Below are 20,796 nucleotides of genomic sequence, written 5' to 3' on the forward strand. Positions count from 1 at the left end.
TTAGTGCTTGTGGGGTGCCTCAGTGAAGCTGTCAGAGAGATGGGGAGACGTCTGATGCAGGATGGCAGGGATGTATAACAACACGGAGGGTGGAAGGTATACATGAAGATGGGGAAGGAAGGCACCAGGTCCTCATGACTTTGGGACAGCACAGTAATAACCTCTGTATCTGTCACTGGTTGGATGGTATTTGCAGCTGTTCATACTGGGGCTAATAGAATTTGGGAATTCTTATCATATAGGTTTCAGAAGTCAGAGATTTTAATACTAAAACAACATTTTTGACCTAGAAGTTTATGCCATTTGGTCCCTTTTTCAAAAAGATAGGACAGAAAGTCTGTCGCTGTGTCCAAAAAGTAGAAATCCAGTGAAATAATATGCTGGTTTGATGTGCTTTACTTTTTTTTTTTAGTGTTTTTTGGGAAATGAGAAGCTAATTTTGTCCCCAGAATAAAGCTGAAAGAGAAACACAAGGAGTGCATCTTTGTGGTCACCTGAGTCCAGTCGTTAAATATCACTGTGGTCACAAACCAGTGGTCGGCTGGGGACTAGCGGCAGTGTGGATCCTTAGGCATATGTGTTTCCTCCAGTAGAGATGGAAAAACTGCATTTATTGTTGCACTTCGGAGCTGCTCGGCACATCAGCTTGTGCCTGTGCTTTGACATTATTCTGTTTAACTTGCCTCCCAGTCCCAATCGTTAGAGTCTTTCGATGAAGACTGTGTTAGAACAACAGCAGCTGTAGGTTTTGTTTTGTGTTCTTTCATTTCAGTCTTGCAGAGAAATGCTGAGGAAAGCTGCAGCCCCTTGATTATCTCTAGGAGATACTGGCGAGTTCATTGCCCTTGGCTGCAGGACTCAGACCTCGAGCTGAGCATTTCCTGCTTGCCAGGGCCAGTGGCGTTTTGCTGAGGTTGCTGGTGTCTGGGAATCCGGCCGGGGTGAGGGTGTGTGTGTGCAAGCATGCACATGCTGAGTTCTTCCTGTTTGTCAGGGGTGTGAGCCTCTGTGCCCGTCGCAGGACTGGGAATTCTGTTGTCTGCTCTGGCCTAAGTGGTGTGGTTCTGGTGCAGACCTCGCTCTTGAGCACGTGTAGCCTACAGACAGCTCGGAGCCATCGACTGTGTGAGTAACCCAGGGGTTGTGTTAAATTGTATAAACCATTTGAGACTAGTATTTTCTCTTTGTTTACAGTGAAAAATAAGATAAAATACCGAGCCAGTGCCTGCATCAAAGTCCAAAAGACTATTCGTATGTGGCTTTGCAAGAGAAAGCACAAACCGCGGTAAGAGGATGCTCCTTGGTTGAAGAAAATTGATTTTTAATAATATTTTCTTGTGAATGTAAAGAGATTTACTACGCTTGACTAAACACATGTGAAGTCATAGAATGATGTGAAGTATGACTGACAGAGGATTTGAGATGTGCTGTGTTCCTCCTCTCCTTCCCAAGGATGAATAGACCACATCTGAACCTTTCCTAAGAGATGTTTGTTCATAAAATCTTTCAGTGATAGCCTGTTTATGATAAATCCTTACTTAAGTCTCTCTAAATGAAATTTAAGCTCATTAATTTTTGTCCTGTACTCATTCACACTTTCCATTATAGGCCCCCTTTTTTTTATCTTAAAAAGAATTGTGTCTTCTGTCTTGTCTCCTCTTGAAATGAAGAATGACATTAACTTTAATCTGATGGCATGGAATACCGATGGTAAAACCACTGCAGTCACTAAGCTCTGCTGACACCTTTGTGACACCTTTGTTCTTTGATAGAGATCCAGCTCTGTTCTTTAGTAGTGAGGTTCTTATAAAACGTTTCTTTTACAGCCTTTGATAGTTATGTTTCACGTTGTACCGTGACATTTTTGACCACGTCCCTGTGTTTTCAGGGTGTTCTGTACTCATCCTCAGTGATTTGATTCAGGTTCTGCTTTTTGTCTGGTGTTTTCCTGGATCCCAGTTCAGTGATTTATTCTTGGGAACACTGTCCCTGCAGAGCTGTAACTTGTCTGTGGAGCCTTCAGTCTTGGTTCTTTGAGAAACTCCAGGTTTTCCTGGGGTGACTGGGTTCCCTGCTATGTGGTTGAGTTTTATCTGATTCAGTCCTGTTATTGTTCTTTGAGTAAGGGGCACAACTCAACCTTTATCCTCTTCAGTCAGAATCCTCTAGTGGATAGTAATGATTTGTTATTGAAAAAAAACCAAAACAGAAAAACAACGCTACATTAATTCTCAAAACAAAACCGCATTTTTCCATTTTTGAGTCACCATCTGCTAATCAATTTTAGTTATTGCTTGCAAAATGCTCCATTGCTTAGTTCATGTTGGAATTTCAGAAAAGAGGATGGTTTGTATCAGAAGGCATAACTTCTATCCCCCGTCTGCTAATTTAATGTGATTAATGATGGCGTTAAAAATACCACCTTGTAAAAACATCTCGAGGTACAAATCAGCTGTCTTACCTTCCCAGCATCGATGGCCTGATAAAAGTGCGGACGCTGAAGAAGAGGCTTGGCAAATTTAATGAAGTAGTAAGTGCTCTGAAGGAGGGGAAGGCGGAGACCAGCAAGCAGGTCAAGGAGCTGGAGTGTTCTATTGATGCTTTAATGACCAAAATTAAGGTATGATAATAATCCGAGAAATAGTTTCTTATTACTGGAATCTTTTAAAAAACTTAATCTAAAGCAGAAGGCCAATGTACTTTTCCTACCAGAGACGACATTTTAATAGAGGTCTTAATTTTCAGGGGCAGTGGGCAAATCGTGTTTAAAATGATTTCTGAATGTAGCTGAAGCGAATCCTGACAGTGGGTGCATGTTGGTATTATTACCTGTGTTTCAAGGAGAATTTCAAGCAGAAATGTGCGTTGATATTGTGAGACAAGTGTTGTGAGTAATTTGTGTGTTGCTTTTGTTATTGGGATAATGCACGTTAGCAATGTTTGAAGTGATTCAGGGCTGAAACATACAAACAGTTATCACAGAGGGAAGAGATTTATATTCCAGTTCTGAGGTTTTTTTCAGACTTGGTAGTAAAGAGGTAATCAGCTTGCTGATTATGCTTCAGGGTCTCTAGTTCTCAGTTTCTTGCCACGAAAACACACAGACAGAATGAAAGCACACTGGGATTTATTCATGTTAGAAAAAACCTGATAATGTTGAATTTTTGTTTCGTGCAACGTTATAGCAGTCGTAGTGTACTGTATTCAGATTTTTCTATTTAAAATCACGATTGAAAAGATTAAATAGGGTTAACCTGTCAACTTATGGTACTCTGCTGATAAAAATAAGGTAATTTTATTACCATCACAGTACACCCTCAGAAAAGGTCAGCAAACACCCCCATTTCTCAGTTTTATTGGTGTACATCCGTGTGAATTGTAAAATGAAATTAAATCATAGCTATCAACGGGGTTTGAAAACATGTAGGAAAGGCCATTGTTTTAAGTATTTCCAACCTGTTAATTGCTGCTAATACTTTTTAAAAAGAAGCTAGTCCCAGCATGCTCCAATCCTGAGGGCAGCACACAGCAGGAGAAACTGTTCTGTGCTGTGACGGGAGAGGCAGCTGGGAACCCGGCACAAAATGCACAAAGGAGATGAGTTGTCATCTCAGCCTGGTGAGAACCAGTTTCTGTTGCTTAAAACAGCAAGGTTTAAAAAATGAAGGCATGTTTTATTTCAGTGATAAGATGGAGATCACTTTCTATGTTTTTATATGAGAGAGGAGAGTAATGGACCCCCAGATTTTAGGAAGAAAGGGCAGGATGTGCTCCAGCTCCCCCACCCTGGAGTGTAAATATAATTTAATTCTACTGCTTGGTGCTCTCTTTTCACTGAGTATGTTTTTCAATATACATTGTTTTAAAGTGAAGTACAAATGTAAAATAATATAATCCCCTCTTATTATTTCATTTTGCAGACGACTATAATGAGTAGGGACCAGATACAGAAGGAGTATGACGCTCTGGTTAGAAGCTCAGAGCAGCTTCTCAATGCGCTGCAAAAGAGGAAGCAGCAAGAGGAGGAAGCAGAGAGGCTGCGACGCATTCAGGAGGAAATGGAAAAAGAAAGAAAGAGACGTGAAGAGGAAGAACAACAACGAAGGAAGGAAGAAGAGGAAAGACGTCTGTGAGTCTTGAATAAGTTGCTGGTTATAGAATGAGAAGGAGATACAGGAGGCACTTTAAGGAGGTTGTTTTTAATACTGCTGTGCTTAAAGAGAGTCACTTGGGTTGTACTCCAAGTGTGCTATGCAGTGTTAAAACATTTCCTTTCCCAGTGATTTGGAAGGTAACTGTAGACAGAATAGACTGGAAGAAATTATATGATGCAGCTGGAAATACAGATGGACTGGGAAAGTTTCTTGACTTTCCATGGAGTGTCCTGTCACCAGGACTGTGCTGACTTCTGGATTACCGTTCAGTTTTATCAAAGGTGCTTTCCTGTCTCGTGTTCATTTGCATCGTGATGACATGTTTTCATTTCCTCCTCTTTTGTGATAGGAAATCTGAGATTGAGGCAAAGAGAAAACAGGAAGAGGAAGAGAGGAAGAAGAGGGAAGAGGAAGAAAAGCGTATTCAGGTTAATGATTTGGCTGTATGGGGGTTTGGGTTCATTTTGTGGATGTTGGGGTTTTTTTGTGTTTTGTTTTGTTTTTATTATGTTTTAAAAATAGTTTTCACAGCTTAGGTTCTCCACTGAGTCTAAAGGCTTCATTTTATAAATGCGTGTCCCAGAGTCATTCAGCAGTGTTGCTTTAGTAGTAAATAGAAGGGTAAAATCATGACAATCTCTTGGCTTGGAGATTGTCTGGGTGAACAGGGAGAGCAGTCCCAGAGAGAAGCAGCTTCTCTGTAGGGCAGGTGTAGTAAGCGCAGGGCCATGGTCACTGATGTTTACAGGCTCTTTTAAGCCTGGTCCATAATTCATCAGAATTTTCCTCATGTATCTTGTTCTCCCTGGAGTTAGCCTAGCACTGCTTATCCTCCTTGCATCTGTGTACTCTGTTCTGTCACGTCACCCTTGTTCTTGATAAACGAGTCACTGGAACTAACAGAGAAATTAGACTCTAACTTTAATGAAAAATGAATCTTTCCTGCGTTATTTGGTCTGCGACCTGTATCAGGATGGTAAGCACTACCAGTGTGTAGAAGTGAAACATGAAAAGGGTGAGCTGTTATTTGGCTGCTCTCTAGATCATTGCTTGGAGACCATTGCAGGTGTGCCTAGAGTTTGGTGAGAAATCCGTAGGTAAAGTTTCCATTCACTTGGAATGGATTAAGCTTTGTCCACTGGGGAAGCAAGATGTCCTGTTGCCAGAAGGTTTAAAAACTTGGTCTGCCAGCACTGTGAGCATCAATAGGGATTGTTTTTATTTATGTTTCTTTGTTTCTGAGCAGTGGATATCTGCAATGCAGAATGTCATTTACACTTTTCCTTGGAAACGCTGCCTTTGGATACAGAGCAGATACCTCATCCAGGAGGGTATTCCTGTCTGCTGCATGCCGTTAATTACTCATTCTCTCTCCTCCTGGTGGTTGTTGCTATCAGCTGATCTAAAATGGGATTCATAGGGTGAAGTCATGGGGGTGACTGCACGGCTTTAGTGGTGCAAATTCACAGCGATCAGTGGGCAGTGACTTCGTCTCTTTTGCTGGCTTTTGGGCACCAAGACAGGCACTGCTAAGACTTGGTGCGTGCGTCTTTCAGAAGTATGAGTTGGATGTTCCGTTTTTACTTACTGTGTGTGCAAGACCCTTTGTTAAATAACGATGGTAAACTAGAATTACTGCCTCTGCAGAGCAAAGCTGTATATCTGGGTTGCTTCTGCATTGCAGTAAGGCAGAATTTTGCCATTTATTTAAATTCAAAGCCAGATCAGGTCCACAGAGGATTCCAGGGTTTGTCCTGATCCCTTTTCAAAATGAACCACAGACCTATATGCAAAGCAATGACTGTTGCAAAGTCCTGTAATTCCAAGTGCGGAATATCAAGGGAGAGTTGTGTTAATCCTATGGAGGTGTAACCTTATTGCTCTGTATCGTCTGAGTTTTAATGATGCAAAAAACTTTTGAAGTCTAGTTTCCATAATAGCTAACAAAAAGCTTTGCGTGCTTTGTAGATAAGGCACTTTAATTTGCAAAGGTAATACAAGTGGTGGACAATCATGATTTGATAAACTATATGAAAACCAAGATGCCATCTGTAGCTGGTTTGTTTTTCTTGGGCCAAACTAAATACTAATGCTATTACTTTTTCAATTGTGTCAATTTTGCACATTTTGAAAGCTATAAATATATTGGCATATTTCTCTAATCATTTGCTTGTGTAGCATTTTGGTTTTGATTGCATAAAGTTAAAGGTGTGTTTTTCTAAAACAGGCTGAAATTGAGGCTCAGCTAGCTAGAGAACGAGAAGAGGAAACCCAGCACCAGGCAGTGCTTGAACAGGAACGTCGTGATCATGAGCTTGCAATGAGAATTGCCCAGAGCGAGGCAGAACTCATCAGTGATGAGGCTCAGCTTGATTTAGGGTTGCGCAGGTATGGGGTTAAGTTGTTACATTTTTCTCTCTCTCTTTTGTTTTTTTTTTGTATATTTTCCTATTCTGATCCCTTAGAGAAAACTATGCTCCTGTTGGTTTTGTGTATTTTCATATTAATTAAATGGACCTTTTCAGTCAGTGTATTGGAATATTTTTCAAATTAACTTGTGAACTTTGTTGGAAATAGATTGCTTTTGCTTGAAGACTTTCTCCATTTTGCATCTTGCTGTATCAGTGATTTAGTAGGCGCTTGTGAATACGATGGCAATTCTCTTTCTCTTCTTGAGTTCTGGCGAGGATGGCAACCAATTTAAATTATGATTTTTGTGACTCATTTAAAGTAGCGAATGGAATTTCTTCAGTGGTAAGTAGTAACAAAATATGCCCCGTCTGCTACTCGATGGTTCCAGTCGTATAGTGTGAACATGTGTGGGGTGTTTTTAACAAGAAGCCCTCTTTGAATGCAGAAACAGTAGTTATTTTTGTGTCCTGACTGGTGAGTTTTTTGAATTGGAATGAATATATTTGACATAGATGGGTTTGAAAATTAAATGTTAAATTTTTTGTTTGTTTGTTTGTTTTGTGTGAATTTTTTTGATGCGTCACAAGAAGTGCTTGGTGTCTGGTATATGGATCCACACTGCCTGAAAAGCAAGAGCTCTTCATTTGTAAAGGGTGATGCCTTAGCAGCAACCAGTAAAAATGGTACTTACTGGTCAAATTGCATAAAGGTGCTGTTGTGGTTTGGAACCCAGCTAATGGCAAACAAATTCCACACAGCCACTTGCTAACCCTCCTCCCTCCCAGGGACAGGGGAAAGAATTAAAGGGGTAAAAGGAAAAGAGACTCATGGGTTGAGATAAGAATAATTGAATAACTAGACTACAATAAAATTGAAATTATAATGGTAATAATAATAATAGTAATTGGGGCTGTGCTCCCTCCCAGCTTCTATAAACATCAGTACGTTATCAGCCTTCTCAGCACAAATCCAATACACAGCCTCTTACTAGCTACTATGAAGAAAGTTAACCCTGTCTCAGCTGAAGCTGGGACAGGGACCTATGAACATGATCGCATGGTGACTTCATTAGTGCTACTGTCTGTTGTTGTTTTTAAAAGAAGGGGTGTAAGAAAATGCCAAGTGTTTCCATGGAATTTCAAGCTCCCAGATGTGTTCTCTTTGCTACTCAAATTTTATCTAGATGTATATTTAAAAAAAAAAAACAAAACTGTATGCCTTACGATAGCTAGGTAACTTTTTTGTCATGTACAATACTGATTTTTAGACACTTCCACTAAAATTATCGTGCCCTCAGTTACACAGTAGCTGTCATATTGTCTCAGATGAGACTAACATTCCAAGTTGGATGTCCAAGTGCTTTGCAGACAGCATTCTGGGGATTTTCTTGATTTCCTTGTTTGGATTTTTGGTGCAATACTTTGTAGGTAAACCCAAAGTCACTCTAGTGTTGTAACCTGGCAAACTTCTCTTAGGTATGAAAGAAGGGAGGCAATAGACAAGAAGGGCTCAGAGAATTCAATAACTTTTCTGTCAGTGAAGCTCTGATCTCCACAGTGTTTCTTACTGCTCATGGATAATCCTGGTATTTGTCTTCCTTGTGTAGTCCAGAATGGATTATGAATTTACCATCCTGATGGTTACGACTGCCAGTTTTCTCTGCTGTGTAGCGAGCAGTAGGAGAGTGAAGACTCTTTGCTGAATGATTGGAAGATACAGAATGGTCTGAACAGATTAGCATAGTGATGTAAACCCTTCCTTGAACAGGATAATATATTAAATCTAGAAAAAAGTAATAGAGAAATTTTTCTGCTTATATGAGTTTCCTTTTTAGCTCATTAGAAATTTTTTTTCCTTTTGTTTCTGCAGACTACTTCCAAGAGTTTTAAGCACGTCCAAAATTTGAGAAAATTCTTTTAATTTCAGATTTGATTTGATTTGGTTTTGGTTTTTTTAAAAGCAAGCTACAACATTCCCCAGACCCCAGTATCTTCTACTGAAATCCAAGGATAGATTTCTGCATAACTGCAGGAATCAGCTTAAAGGTAGAAACTGTGGGAATTCTCAGAAATCAAAACTATTTAATAATTTGAACATGAATTCTCAGGACTTAGTTTAACTGATACCAATTAGAATTTTACTAGAGTCGAAGGAAGTTAAATTCTGCCATCTATGTAGGTATATTTCCCTTTTCTGTTAACTTTTGCTGTAGTAAAGTAAAGCAAGTGTCACTCTATACTGAATTTGTGCAATATACTGGTTCTACAGTGTTTTCACACAATTTTGTAAAAAATCGTTTCATGCTTACGCGTTGGCATGAATAAAAGGGTATCTTCCATTGTGCTGTACTTCCCGTGGCGTGAAAAGAGTAATAACAAGGATTTTTCTGTGCCACTTTGAAGGAACTCTTGTATTTTGCTCTGTTTTAAGGAACATGTGATACTTGCATGTTTGAAAATGAGTCACCTCTACTTGGTTTCTTTTTTCCTCAATACCGTGCTACATTCACCATTAGCTTTCATAGGTACTTAAAGGTTCTTTGAGAAACTTACTCATTGGCTCCTGTCGAAGGAAAGTTGGTTGTTCTGGCAGTAGATCTGGCATTTTTATTTGTGCTTATTCTGGGCTGGATCTGCTGGAGCTCTCCTAGCTTCCTCCAATTTTATTACTCATCCACAATTTGAAACCATATGTAATAAGGGATTTACTGCACCTGGGGGTAAATTAACAGAAATGCGTAGTACTTCAGTAAAAAATTAGTTAAATAATAGATCCAGACCTAAAGTATATCAGTAGCATGTCTCAGAATCTTTGATTTCAAAAGATGCAGTGGTGGAGAGAAAGGTTGGGGGGTTTTCACTTGTATTTTTTTTTCCAGATTATCTTAATTTAACTTTTGTAAAATAATATAACACTCATGACTGAATGAGAAAGATGAAGAAGAAAGGTCTATATAATTCTGTTTCCCAGTGAAAGAAAAATAAAAAATCCTAAGACAGTAAATGAGATGTGAGAGAGCAGGAAATACTGTGACCCACCTTTCCCCACTTCAGATGGTTAGCATGGGAACCAGGAACTGGTCTTATCTAACAGAAATATCTTCTACTTGCAGAGCCAATGGAACAAAGCTGCAAATGACTGCGTATGGCATTTTTTTTTTCCATTTGAATGCTCTAATAGGAAAAAAAGTAACATTGATTAATTCAAAGAAAATTGATATTTTCTTCTTATTTACTAATACCCCACAATAATCTTTATTTGGCGTGCACCTGTAAACTTTAAATCAGTTTGTAATACCTTATATCCACTTCTTTGCTTATGCCTAATAAACAATTTAATAATCTAATAAACCTAATAATATCTATTTAAATATGATTCTATAATTAGTATAAACTTTTTCACATTCCATCAGTTTTTCACTGCCCTGTGTGATTTATTGCTCTTTACAGAAATAAGGTTGTGTATATATATTAGAATGGAAATTATTTAAAATAAGTAGCCTTTTTTTGTGCACTTTTTGGTTGTCAAGCGATTGTCACAGTTACAAAGGCTGATTTTATATTCATATATTTGGTTATGCTTATTTATCAATTTTCTTATAGGGAACAAATGGCCACAGAAATGTCAGAAATATTGTCTAGGTAGGTGAGAAGACAACACCGAATGAATCAATCTTTTTATTAAAAAAAAAAATCACACATGAAATGGGTTGAACTATTATGAAATGAAAAATAATGGAATCTTGTTTTTTTCTAAGTGCTAAGCAGATAAGTAGATCATTGCTTTCAGATAAGTTTCCTTTATCAACACCTCTTTCCCAGCAATTATTTTTCTGCTATTTTACTAGATTCTATAGAAAAAGGAATAAGCATAGTTCACGTACCCTGGTGCTTTGTGTAATTCTGATAATATTCTTCCCTCTTTCTTTTCTTTTCACCTTTTTTGTAATGCTAATAGAAAACTAGCTTCCACATCGTTCGAAGGAGGATTTCTACAGATTCAACACAGAGTTAATAAAGTTATTTAATGTTAATGTAACTTTGTGCTTTTATTAAGAAAATATTCTATTTATAATTCCCTTCAAATAAAAGCAATTTTGAAAATTACCATGTTGCAAGATATTAAAACCCCTCTTAAGACATCTAAACAAAATCCCCTTCTGAGATTTCTTGAGTGCTAATGCAAGATTTGATGCACAACTCAGGGTGGAAGAATTTAGATCTGAATTCAGTTCTGCTGCAACAGTCTCATACTAGTTTGTGTCAGAATGCTAATTCTCTGTTGAAGGAAATTGTTATGATGTCCTCCGTATCAGGGCGTACTTAGAAAGTGTTTTGTGCAACTTGAGAACAAAAATAACCGTTTGACATTAATGTTCTGAGGCTTACATAAGAAGCAAAATTGTTTAGAGTTTTAAAAAGCAAATCTGTTGTTAAACAACCTGCTATACTGTGTACAGATAGTCTGAAGGTGATCAGTCTCGCGTGATTGATGATGTTTCTAGTTGCAGCATTGATAGTTGGGAAGGCAGCTGTTAACTAAGTTTGTTTCTTGCAGTGGAATAGGAATAAACAATGTGTGTCATTAGCATGTGAATGTAGATGGTATTGCATATACTGACACTGTTCCAATGACAATGGCCAATTCTTAATGTGCAAAAAAAGCACAAAACTTTGGGGCAAAGTCAGAGGCTCTGTGTTTTGGTTGAAATCAAAAATGCAACACTTCTTACTGGATGCTTGTTGTACTAAATTGTTTTCCACTTCTCATATACTGGAAACTTTTGACTTGAGACTGGTTTTTTTGGTTTTTAAGTTTGAAAATAGTGTTTATGATATATAACTTGGTCAGATGGAACAGTGAAGACTGATTGTCAAGCCTGATGCTCTTACTGGCAGCCTTTGGTGCTGACAGTCATGGAGCGACGAGGAGAGTGACCAGCGGAGCGCAGAGCGGTGCGGCCGTGGAGGGGCTAAGCCGTTCCGTGGGATTAGCCTTCTTAAAGATTACTACGTTAACCAGAGTCCTTACAGCCTGCTTCTGCTCTTCTGAATTATCTAGCATACCCTTAGAGTGGTGGGTACTGTTGCTAAATAAGGAAAATCCTTAGGATTTGTCAAATTAGGTTCAAGAAGGTTAGATGCCAGGCAGCGGAAATTCCATTTAGCAGCAATCACTTAATGTCCTACAGGTATGCCAACCGTAACAAAATATTAAAATAGATATTTTGAAGGAGGCTGTCTGTCTAATGATTTCTTTTATGAGTAGTGCTGAAGGTGAGGTAAAGTTCCTGTCCCTCAGCTATGCACTAATTAAAAGTCAAAGAGGTAATTTTTTATGTGTGACTTCTCGCATACCGTAACGGGGAGCTGTGTGGTGACTCAGGTTAGCAGTATGAGTAAGCATAGTTAACCTGATGCTGCAATAAACAGCAAGATTCTGTAGTTTTAATTACATTTGAAGAGATGGTTAAGTCACTATTAAGAAGTACATTTGGTTAAACAGATTTATTCTATTAAACTTAAAAATAAATGGCATTTGTTATCTCTGCTTTCAGAACTGCTGTATCTACATAGAAAAATTCTGTTACAGAAAATGTTTTCGTAAGCTGTTAACTAAAAAGGGAAAATAAACAACATAAAACTTCAGAGTCCCACATGAGACCTTTATGGAAAAATAAAATTTAAAATAATATTCACTGGAGTATAAATACTAATGTAAGGGTCCCACCACGACAGTGCTGCAGAAGCAGACGTTGGCTGGAACGGCCTGGCTGCTTCTGGCTTTCTCTCTTGGGAGTTTTTAGTGTGGCACATTGCATCGAGTATTTTGTCACCCTGTTAAAGATCTAGTTTCTTCGGAACAAATCCTCTCAGATTCTGAAAGGTAATTCAGTTTGCCTCCTGTTCTTAGTCAGGGGCATTAGCTGTTGGTGGAGTCATGTGCGTGTCCTTGAATTCCTCCGTGTTTAACGAGCATTCTGATCATCACCGAATGCTGGAGCTTCTCAAACTTCGTTTCTATCCAAATAATCCATGGGAAGTCTGCCATTCCTAAGGAAGAGTTCTTCCACTTCTTATCCATGGCATTTTTTAGGAGAAAAAAAAAAAAATCCAGGTTTATCTTTGTCCATCTACGTGCAATATTTGTTCATTACATGAATAACTTCATGCGTACCGTTAAAGATGGTGGAGATTTTAGTTAAAATTTCTCTCTTGCATTTGACTTTGTTGCATACTGCCTAGAGATAGATACCTTTTGCCTTTGCAAACAAAGACTCTGGATGAGTCTTTGTACTGGCCAGCCTTCCTGCTGAGACCTCATAATGACTCCCGAATAAATATTGCTGTTTTCAGACAGCTACTATATAGTTAATATAGAATTTATTTGATTTATTCTCTCAAATTAGATTTCTGTCAAAGATGTGGAATATTTTCTCTAGTCTCAGAACAAGGAGTTTGTTGTAATCCAGTTTTAAACAGCAGAGGAAATGCCTTTTCTCCCTCCTCCTTGTCTACTTCAGAAGTACTTTTCCTTGTTGTTTGTTTTTGGGTTTTTTTTTTTTTAATGGATCTAAAAATGTGTATGGCCACTCTTTCTTGTCCGTATTCTGCATCTTGACTAGTACTAAGAAAAATGTCCATCAGCATGGGATGAGGTACACGCAAACAGAATATGTGTGTTTTCACACCTATGCGCTATTAATGACAATTCCTTTTAGTCTCTAGGCAACCAATCAGATTATTCTGTGATATGGGATGTAAAAGATGCTTTCACTTTTCCTTAATTATTTGAACGTCTTGAAAATAGTATGGTACTTTGCCTTTGAATTCCATCCCTCTGTTGCTGATTTTCATTGTAATAAGCATGCTGCAGTGTTTGTGGGATCTGTTCCTCCTGTTGTAATGATTGCTGTTTGAAAAAAATATGTATTTTTGTTTAATAATTGTAGGGGTCCTGCCGTTCAAGCCACAAAAGCTGCTGCTGGTACTAAGAAGCATGATCTCAGTAAGTGGAAATATGCAGAGCTTCGTGATACCATCAATACATCCTGTGGTAAGTTGTTTTTTGTTTTTTGGTTTTTTTTCTGATTTGAGAAAGAAGTCAGGTTGTAGTTGTATGAAATGTTACTTTCTTCTTGTGACAAAGACAAAAACTTGTTCATGCCTTTATTCAGGTCTGAATGAATGTCAAATTAATTTTAGAAAGTTTTATTGCTCCAAAGAGAAGAGCAAACGAAACCATTTCCATATTGAGGAAAGAGAATTTCCTTTGTTACCTCCTTTACTGATTGTGTATTTATGATGTTAAACTGCTTGGGCCACACAATGGTATAATTTAATGAAATTGTCTTGGTTTTATGTATATCCACAAAGGGAATAATAGTTATTAATGTTTACCTAGAATTTGTTTGTTTTAAGAAATTTTTTGCTGTCGCTTATTGCTGTGTCCCAAATCACAAAAAACCAAATATGCAAAGCACAGAATAAAATATTTTCTGTCTTAGATGTTCAGATTATTCTTTGATTTTCAAAATGTTTAACTTTGTTTGGAAAGGTCACAGTTAGGACATTAATTACTTTTCCCCCAATGTTATGAAGATAGAAACATATAAGAATTATTACTTGCTTATTCCTGCTTCTGTTTGAAAGCAGTTGTATAAATTATGATTTAAAATAACCTGGAATTTTTCTCTGGATGTAGAAATTGGAAGAAACCCTGTTCTCTCTATTTGGATTGAAAACCCAAAGTTGGCCCCATATCTTATCTGTGTGTCTGCTGTTTTTACGTGTGTAAGGCTGGAGTTCTGTTTTCAGCGGAACAGGTGGTGCAGTAACGCACGGTGCCGGTCTGTGTTCAACTCCAGTGAAGCCAGTTTGGGTGCTCCTGGGTGACTAGTGAAAAAGCCTTGGAATTCTTCAGTCTCTTAGTATCATGAAATTCATCAAAATTAAAATATATTTAATAAAGTGGAAAAAGAACCTACATCTGAGCAGTCAAGTTGCTGATTTTCTTTTTTGCAGTTGCAGAAATAAAAGTTCAGCAGTGAAATTTTCTCTGTCTCTGTACTGTTTGCCTTGTTATAATGTCAACAGGCAAATGCAGCAAAGTGGAAATTTTATTTGTAGCATTTTACTGCTCCAAATCTCACAGTAGAACAGCTACTTTGGGGACTGCCATTCCTCTAAAGGAGAAGAGGGGCTATAGCACTCCCAGGAGCTTTCTGGACCATAAAATACAGGCACTGTTGCTGCAGAGAATGAGGGTTTCTCATATTATATTATACTATATTATAATATTATATGATATGATATTATATTATATTATATTATGTGTTACAAATGGATCTAAAATTATGTACCTATCAATATAGAAAAGCATTTCATAAATAATTTTTCTGATTTTTTTCACTTCTACCTTCCTTCCTTATTTTTGAGGCAGACATTGAACTGTTGGCAGCTTGCAGAGAGGAGTTTCACAGAAGGCTAAAGGTGTATCACGCTTGGAAATCCAAGAACAAGAAGCGCAACGCAGAAACAGAACAGCGTGCTCCCAAATCAGTCACAGACTATGGTGAGGAGAGATAACTTTGTGTTTGTCATCATTTTGGTGACAATACTCTAAAGAAAACTTTTCTAAAAGGTTGAAGGAAATTCTTGGGGGTTTAGGGTATTTTTCTATTGATTTAAGGTAAATATGTTGAAAATATTTGAACTGGCAAATAGGTAGTAGAAAGCAGAACACTTTCAGGACACCCCGATATGTGTACTGAAGAGCTCTCCCTAAAACCTTTTCTCATACCAACCCACATCTGGTAAAAAAGTTCTTGATTTGGTGGCACTGTTGCTGGCGTTTTTGCTAAGTGTTCGTTGCTGTGCTGCTTGAGACTAAGGAGGATTATTTGCTGTTTCTGAGACTGTGGTTTGCATATTGAGGCTTTTGAGACCCTGTTTATAAGGTTGTTCATACTATTTCTGACTTCTGTCATTACAAATATTGGTTTCTGAGAGTAGTTAGTGATAGTTCAGAGCAGAGAATTACACCGAAGGGTAGAGGAGAGAATCTAAAACCAGTTCTCAAACTGTCCATCTGTCAGAGAATCGCGTGGGATTTTTTTGGTGCTATGAAAAACAAGATTGGCAGGGATCATACTCTGTTATGTCATACACTGTTACACTTGGGGTCCAGACAAAACAAAAAGCATTAGTGATAAGGGGTTTTTTTCTCACACTTTTGTTCTTTTGTATGATACAGATGTATAGACATAGATTTTTAAAAGGTGCTAAGAATTTCCTCATTTACATTACTGTAAGTCTTATATATTTCAGGTCACATTCTCTTTTTTAAAATTGTAGAAGTGTTGACATTGCAGTTTTTGATTATGGGATGACAAATTTTGCATCGTCCCTGCTTTCTTACTAGACTGTCATTCTGCTGATTTCCCAGATGGGTGTTTATTGTCAAAGCAATGCACTAATGAGAACGAGTGACTGCCTTTTAAATTCAACACGAAGGTGTAGGAGTTCCCATGTTTAGCACTGCCAGACCTGAACATTAGGTGCCCGGTTTCTGGAGGGGTATTTGCAGAGTGGACAGTTTTGCTTGCCTCACCACCCCACCCCCCAAGTCCAGTGATCATCTGTTAGAAAAGTTCTAAGAAATGAACAGAATCCCAGCAAATGGATACAATAATTGCGTCAGATCTTTCCTGCTGTCTTCTGGGTCCATGATTCTTCTGTTCCTGACCACAGAGTTAATGAGAGAGGCAGAGGAGAGGGAAGCTGGGAGGGAAGATGCTCTCCCCACATTCCCGTTAACCTGGGACCTGGGGGATGCAGATCCCAGGGATACAGTGTTCCTGCTGCCTCTGGGTTAGTCCTTAGACAAAGGTGTCTCCTTCCCTTCGATTCCTTTACAAGTTGTGCAGTGCCTGAGCATTACCCGGGAAGCTGAGCTTTTTGGGGAACGTTGGTACAGCTGCATGGCAGGTGAAATCTGGACCCCTGGAAAAGGTGTTATCAAAGAAGGGGTCCTTGAGGCCATGCCTAGGAATGGGGTTTGGAGTGCTTAGGGAAGCTTATGTCTGGAACAGCAGGAAAAGGCACTTGAAGCACTTCTGCAGAGTGGTAAGTTGCTTTGGATTTGAGCTTGCAAGTTCTGACTGGACCTAAATGGGTAAAATAATTATCTGTGCACAATGCTGCTGCTGGGAAGTATCAAAGAGCAGAAAATATTTGGATTTGTGCAAATTAAGCTTGGAATATTCATGATCTCATTTCGTTAGACATTTACAGCTTGCTTTTCCATGTTTTTCATTACATTTTTTTACCTTTCTTGAAATATGGTTTTAATATTTCTGAAGAAAAGTTAGAACATTGCAGTTGAGAAGAAAGTCACTGATAGTGACCTTTAGGGACTCTCATTAGTGTCAGAAGTAATTCTTCCCATCGCAAATAATTACAGTACCTGGGTATTTCACATCTATGTGTTACAATGATCTGAGAAGGCAGTAAGAAGGAACTCTGATTTCTTTTGAGTCTCAGTGGATGTAGGCTTCAAATTATGTACTTTCTTCTTTCTTTCTTTCTTTTCACTGATGTCATATAATATTACAGGTATCCTTTAATTAAATTAATACATTCCATAGAGAAGCTAAACACTTGTTTGTGTTTTATTACTGAAATAGGGAGATTTAGTATTAATAGAGATCTGGAAATTTTTTCCTAACAGAAATGTCAAAAATTAAAAGTACTACATTAAAGAACTAGCAGATTTTCTACAGCAATCTGTGTTTCGCATGTACTCAGCTGGGGTTTTGTTACAAGCATCACAAATCATGGAAGTCATAAATGTCAAAATTAAATCCTGATGAAAACAGAAGCAGTTGGAAATCTATTAAACTTGAGGAAAGGAGCCAGTTTGTATATGTCAGTGAGCAGAGGATGGGTAGAAATACTGAGCTCAACATCTGTGTTTATTTTGTCGCTAGAATTTCCATTTTTCTGTCATCAGCGTTGGTGAAAAATGTTGAGATAATGAAACTGTGACTTATAAAGGATCAGCACTTTCATGTTTTGTTCAACATGTAATGTTTGTTCACAGATTTTGCACCATTTTTGAGCAACTCACGTAAGTGGGGAGATGGTTCTTGAAAGCTAACTTCAAAGAATAGGAACACTTGAGAGCTCTGTACTAACCTTTGTCAATCCAGTGTTTTGCTACACACATACATAGAATGTAACTGTTCAAAAAAATTCAGTTATACGATTTGGCAATGTTACTCAACTGATGGTAATTATATATTCCTCAAGTAATTTCCAAATGTACTTTATTGCTTCTCTTCATGAGATCCTTCCCCTTTGAGCAGTCATGGTAAGGGACAATGAAATGACCTTTTTATGTAGGTTATTTGAAGGTATAATTTATTTTTATTTTCACCCACCACCTTCCCCCAGCCCCACCAAGAGATACCATACTTCTTCTAACATTTCTCACTATCTGCACATGGATATGTGTTGTAGCAAAACTCTGGAATCAACTTACTATAACAAATGTTTTCCTAGCATACAAACTAACATTCAGGTGATGGTTTCTTTTGAAGAAAGAACTCCATTTCCATAGCACTGAGAAGCAGAGGCTATATAGACTGCTTAGATTCCTGCCCTCTAGATTTTCTCTTGGATTTAGCTATGTGTAGGGGTAAAAATAAGCCGTAGCAATTACCATTGCAGTGCAAAAAGTGTTGGACAATACTCAAGCACTGATTTGCTGTGATTGTTTGCAGAAAATAGAATTAATTTCGTACAAGCTGTAGACTGTGTCTCCCTGTTGTAAAATACGTGCTTTATCAGAGGTGATGTGTAAAACAGCATTCACCTATTCGAATCTCTTTTGTTTTTCTTCTCTTTGTTTATGTAGAAATGGAAAAAAATTTGGGGGGGTTATGGTTTATGTAGTACATTTATATTTCTTTAAGATTCTTCTCTTCACCTTTAGAAAAACTATTTTTTTCTGGAATCTAAGTACAAGAAATTTCAAGGTGCACTTGCTAGTCCATTTGACTTGTTCGTGAGTGCAAAGATACATTACTAGAAGTGATTTTTTAATTTTACTAGATTTTAGCTCAAAAATTAGTTTTGCTGCTTAATAGACAATGGATAAAAAAGGAATTAACTTTTAATTATTCCCTGTATGCTGAACCATGGGATTGTTAATACTGATTTTCTTTTATAAGGATGTCGTAGATTCACATTCATCATTTCTGAGCCAGGGTGTTTGTAACAGTGGTGTTGTAAAGCACTAAAACAGGAGCAGTAATGAACTTTTGCAGGAGGCAATCATTAGAGGAAAAGACCTTGCTAGTAAGAGCATTTACTGATTAAAACTGATTATAATAGTGTGTACATAGCGTTAAGAAGGTTGATCAGTTGATAAGTTAATACAGAGAGTATCTGCTCTTACTCGAAAGAAAGTTTCTCTCCCAAGTCTGAAACATGTTGGGACAATGCCCATGGGAGCTGTTTACCAGAAAGAGATGTGATTAACAGATTTCATAGAACTCTGCCTCCTCTAGAAGTTTGGTCTGTTGACCTTAATAGGCTGAAATAACCAATTTCTTTAAAAAAGAAAGCATCCGGAGTAGTTCCATTGCGGGAGTTAGGTACACAGAAATCTAGGCAGAAAGTTCTGTTTGGTGTCAGGTTTGTAACAAGCAGTGGTTGTTGCCGACATTTCTCTTAACAAATTAGTAATTTCTAACAATATTACACACCCTTCAGTGTTGCCTGTCTAAAATCTCCAAGTGGAGCTTTGTATTTTTGTAACTGAAGATGCTTCTTTGCAGGGTGACCTTGCTTTCCAAAGGGAGATGGCCTGAGCTAGAGCAGTTACTGATCGGTGTTTCTGCCTGTTAAGGAATTTTATGTAGGAAGTTTTACCTTAAATATTGATTTAAAGCCAAATATGTTATTTTGCTCGCTCTGTGTTGTCTAAACGTACCTTATGTCATTGAGCAACCCAGTATTACCTATAGATACAACAGATACAATAGCTACAGTGCTGTAGCTGTAGTGATTAAAAGAATGCACTTTATATAAGATGGGAATATTTTTAGGTTTGATGAGACTTCAGATGAGCTTGCATTCAGAGAATCAGTTTTTTGGGGGTTTGTTTTAGAGTTTTTTTGGTTGGTTGGGTTTTTTTGGTTGGTTTTGGGTTTCTTTTTTTTATTTTTTTACTTTGCTGGTTAATCAAGGAAATCATAATATATCTTTCTTGTTTTTTGTTTTTTTGTTTGCTTGCTTTTGGGGGGGTTTTTGTATGATAGCCCAACAGAACCTGACAACCCAACTACCAGCCAGACAACAAGAGATTGAAATAAACAGGCAGCAGCGTTATTTCCGCATCCCCTTCATCCGTCCCGCGGACCAATACAAAGATCCCCAGAACAAGAAGAAGGGGTGGTGGTACGCACATTTCGATGGGCCCTGGATCGCTCGACAAATGGAACTTCATCCCGACAAAGCACCCATTCTCCTTGTGGCGGGTTGGTATTGCAAGCCAAATGAAAATGTTGAAAAGATTCCGAGCTGATAACTAACTTCAGAAAAATAAGCTGATGGTACAAGTTTCCCAGGTTGTATCTTTTTTTTCATCAGCAGTTCGTGTCTGGGCAGAATCTGAGGATTTGGGACTGCTGTTGATGGTGGCTAGTGTTATGGGATATCATTTGTAGATGTAGCTGGGCACGTATTTCACCTGTACGTGTGCTTTGATCTGGGCAGTCATAGGCAGAGTGGGAATCCAAATGCAAATGGTTTGATTCTTGAGTGTCCTCAGATTTACTGAACTGAAGACAGAGTGAAGACAGAACATCACAGTTTATCTGGGAAAGTTCTGCTTATGGTTGTATTGGTTTCGAGTTAGCTTTGAAAAACCACAGCGGCTTGTATCGGAACAACTTGCGCGTATGGGATATTGTCTTTCCGTAGCATGGGGCTCACAGCAAACTGATGCCATGGGAGAATAGCTTTGTGATCTCAAACATTTGAAATAAAAACTACATGTGGCAATGGGTAGGTAGAGATTTATCTAGTCATGAAGTGTGTCCTCCTTCTCCGGAGGATAATGAAAGGGGGAAAAGACACTGGAGCAATGCTGTTCACAGCTCTGTGGTTTGAGTTTTTGTATTTAACTTGAGGAGTGATTCCACTCAGCAAATAAGAGCTAT

The 20,796-nt window shown here is 38.1% G+C and overlaps 1 protein-coding gene across 1 annotated transcript in view; it reads left to right on the forward strand.

Moving 5' to 3' along the window:
* The window catches only part of MYO6 (myosin VI), a gene marked incomplete at both ends in the record, with an annotated part of 36,256 nt that extends 16,144 nt beyond the window's left edge, over positions 1 to 20,112 (forward strand). Inside the window, 11 exons of the mRNA XM_010073430.1 lie at positions 1,195 to 1,285; positions 2,470 to 2,620; positions 3,921 to 4,129; positions 4,504 to 4,582; positions 6,382 to 6,542; positions 9,679 to 9,708; positions 10,169 to 10,207; positions 13,519 to 13,622; positions 15,009 to 15,140; positions 17,670 to 17,696; positions 19,894 to 20,112. Of these exons, the coding sequence (XP_010071732.1) occupies positions 1,195 to 1,285; positions 2,470 to 2,620; positions 3,921 to 4,129; positions 4,504 to 4,582; positions 6,382 to 6,542; positions 9,679 to 9,708; positions 10,169 to 10,207; positions 13,519 to 13,622; positions 15,009 to 15,140; positions 17,670 to 17,696; positions 19,894 to 20,112 (1,242 nt within the window). The remainder of the gene's footprint in view (positions 1 to 1,194; positions 1,286 to 2,469; positions 2,621 to 3,920; positions 4,130 to 4,503; positions 4,583 to 6,381; positions 6,543 to 9,678; positions 9,709 to 10,168; positions 10,208 to 13,518; positions 13,623 to 15,008; positions 15,141 to 17,669; positions 17,697 to 19,893) is intronic.
* Between the last annotated feature and the right edge of the window lie 684 nt (positions 20,113 to 20,796).

Source organism: Pterocles gutturalis, unplaced genomic scaffold (genome assembly GCF_000699245.1).
Source record: "Pterocles gutturalis isolate BGI_N339 unplaced genomic scaffold, ASM69924v1 scaffold17037, whole genome shotgun sequence".
Taxonomy (NCBI): Eukaryota; Metazoa; Chordata; class Aves; order Pterocliformes; family Pteroclidae; genus Pterocles; species Pterocles gutturalis.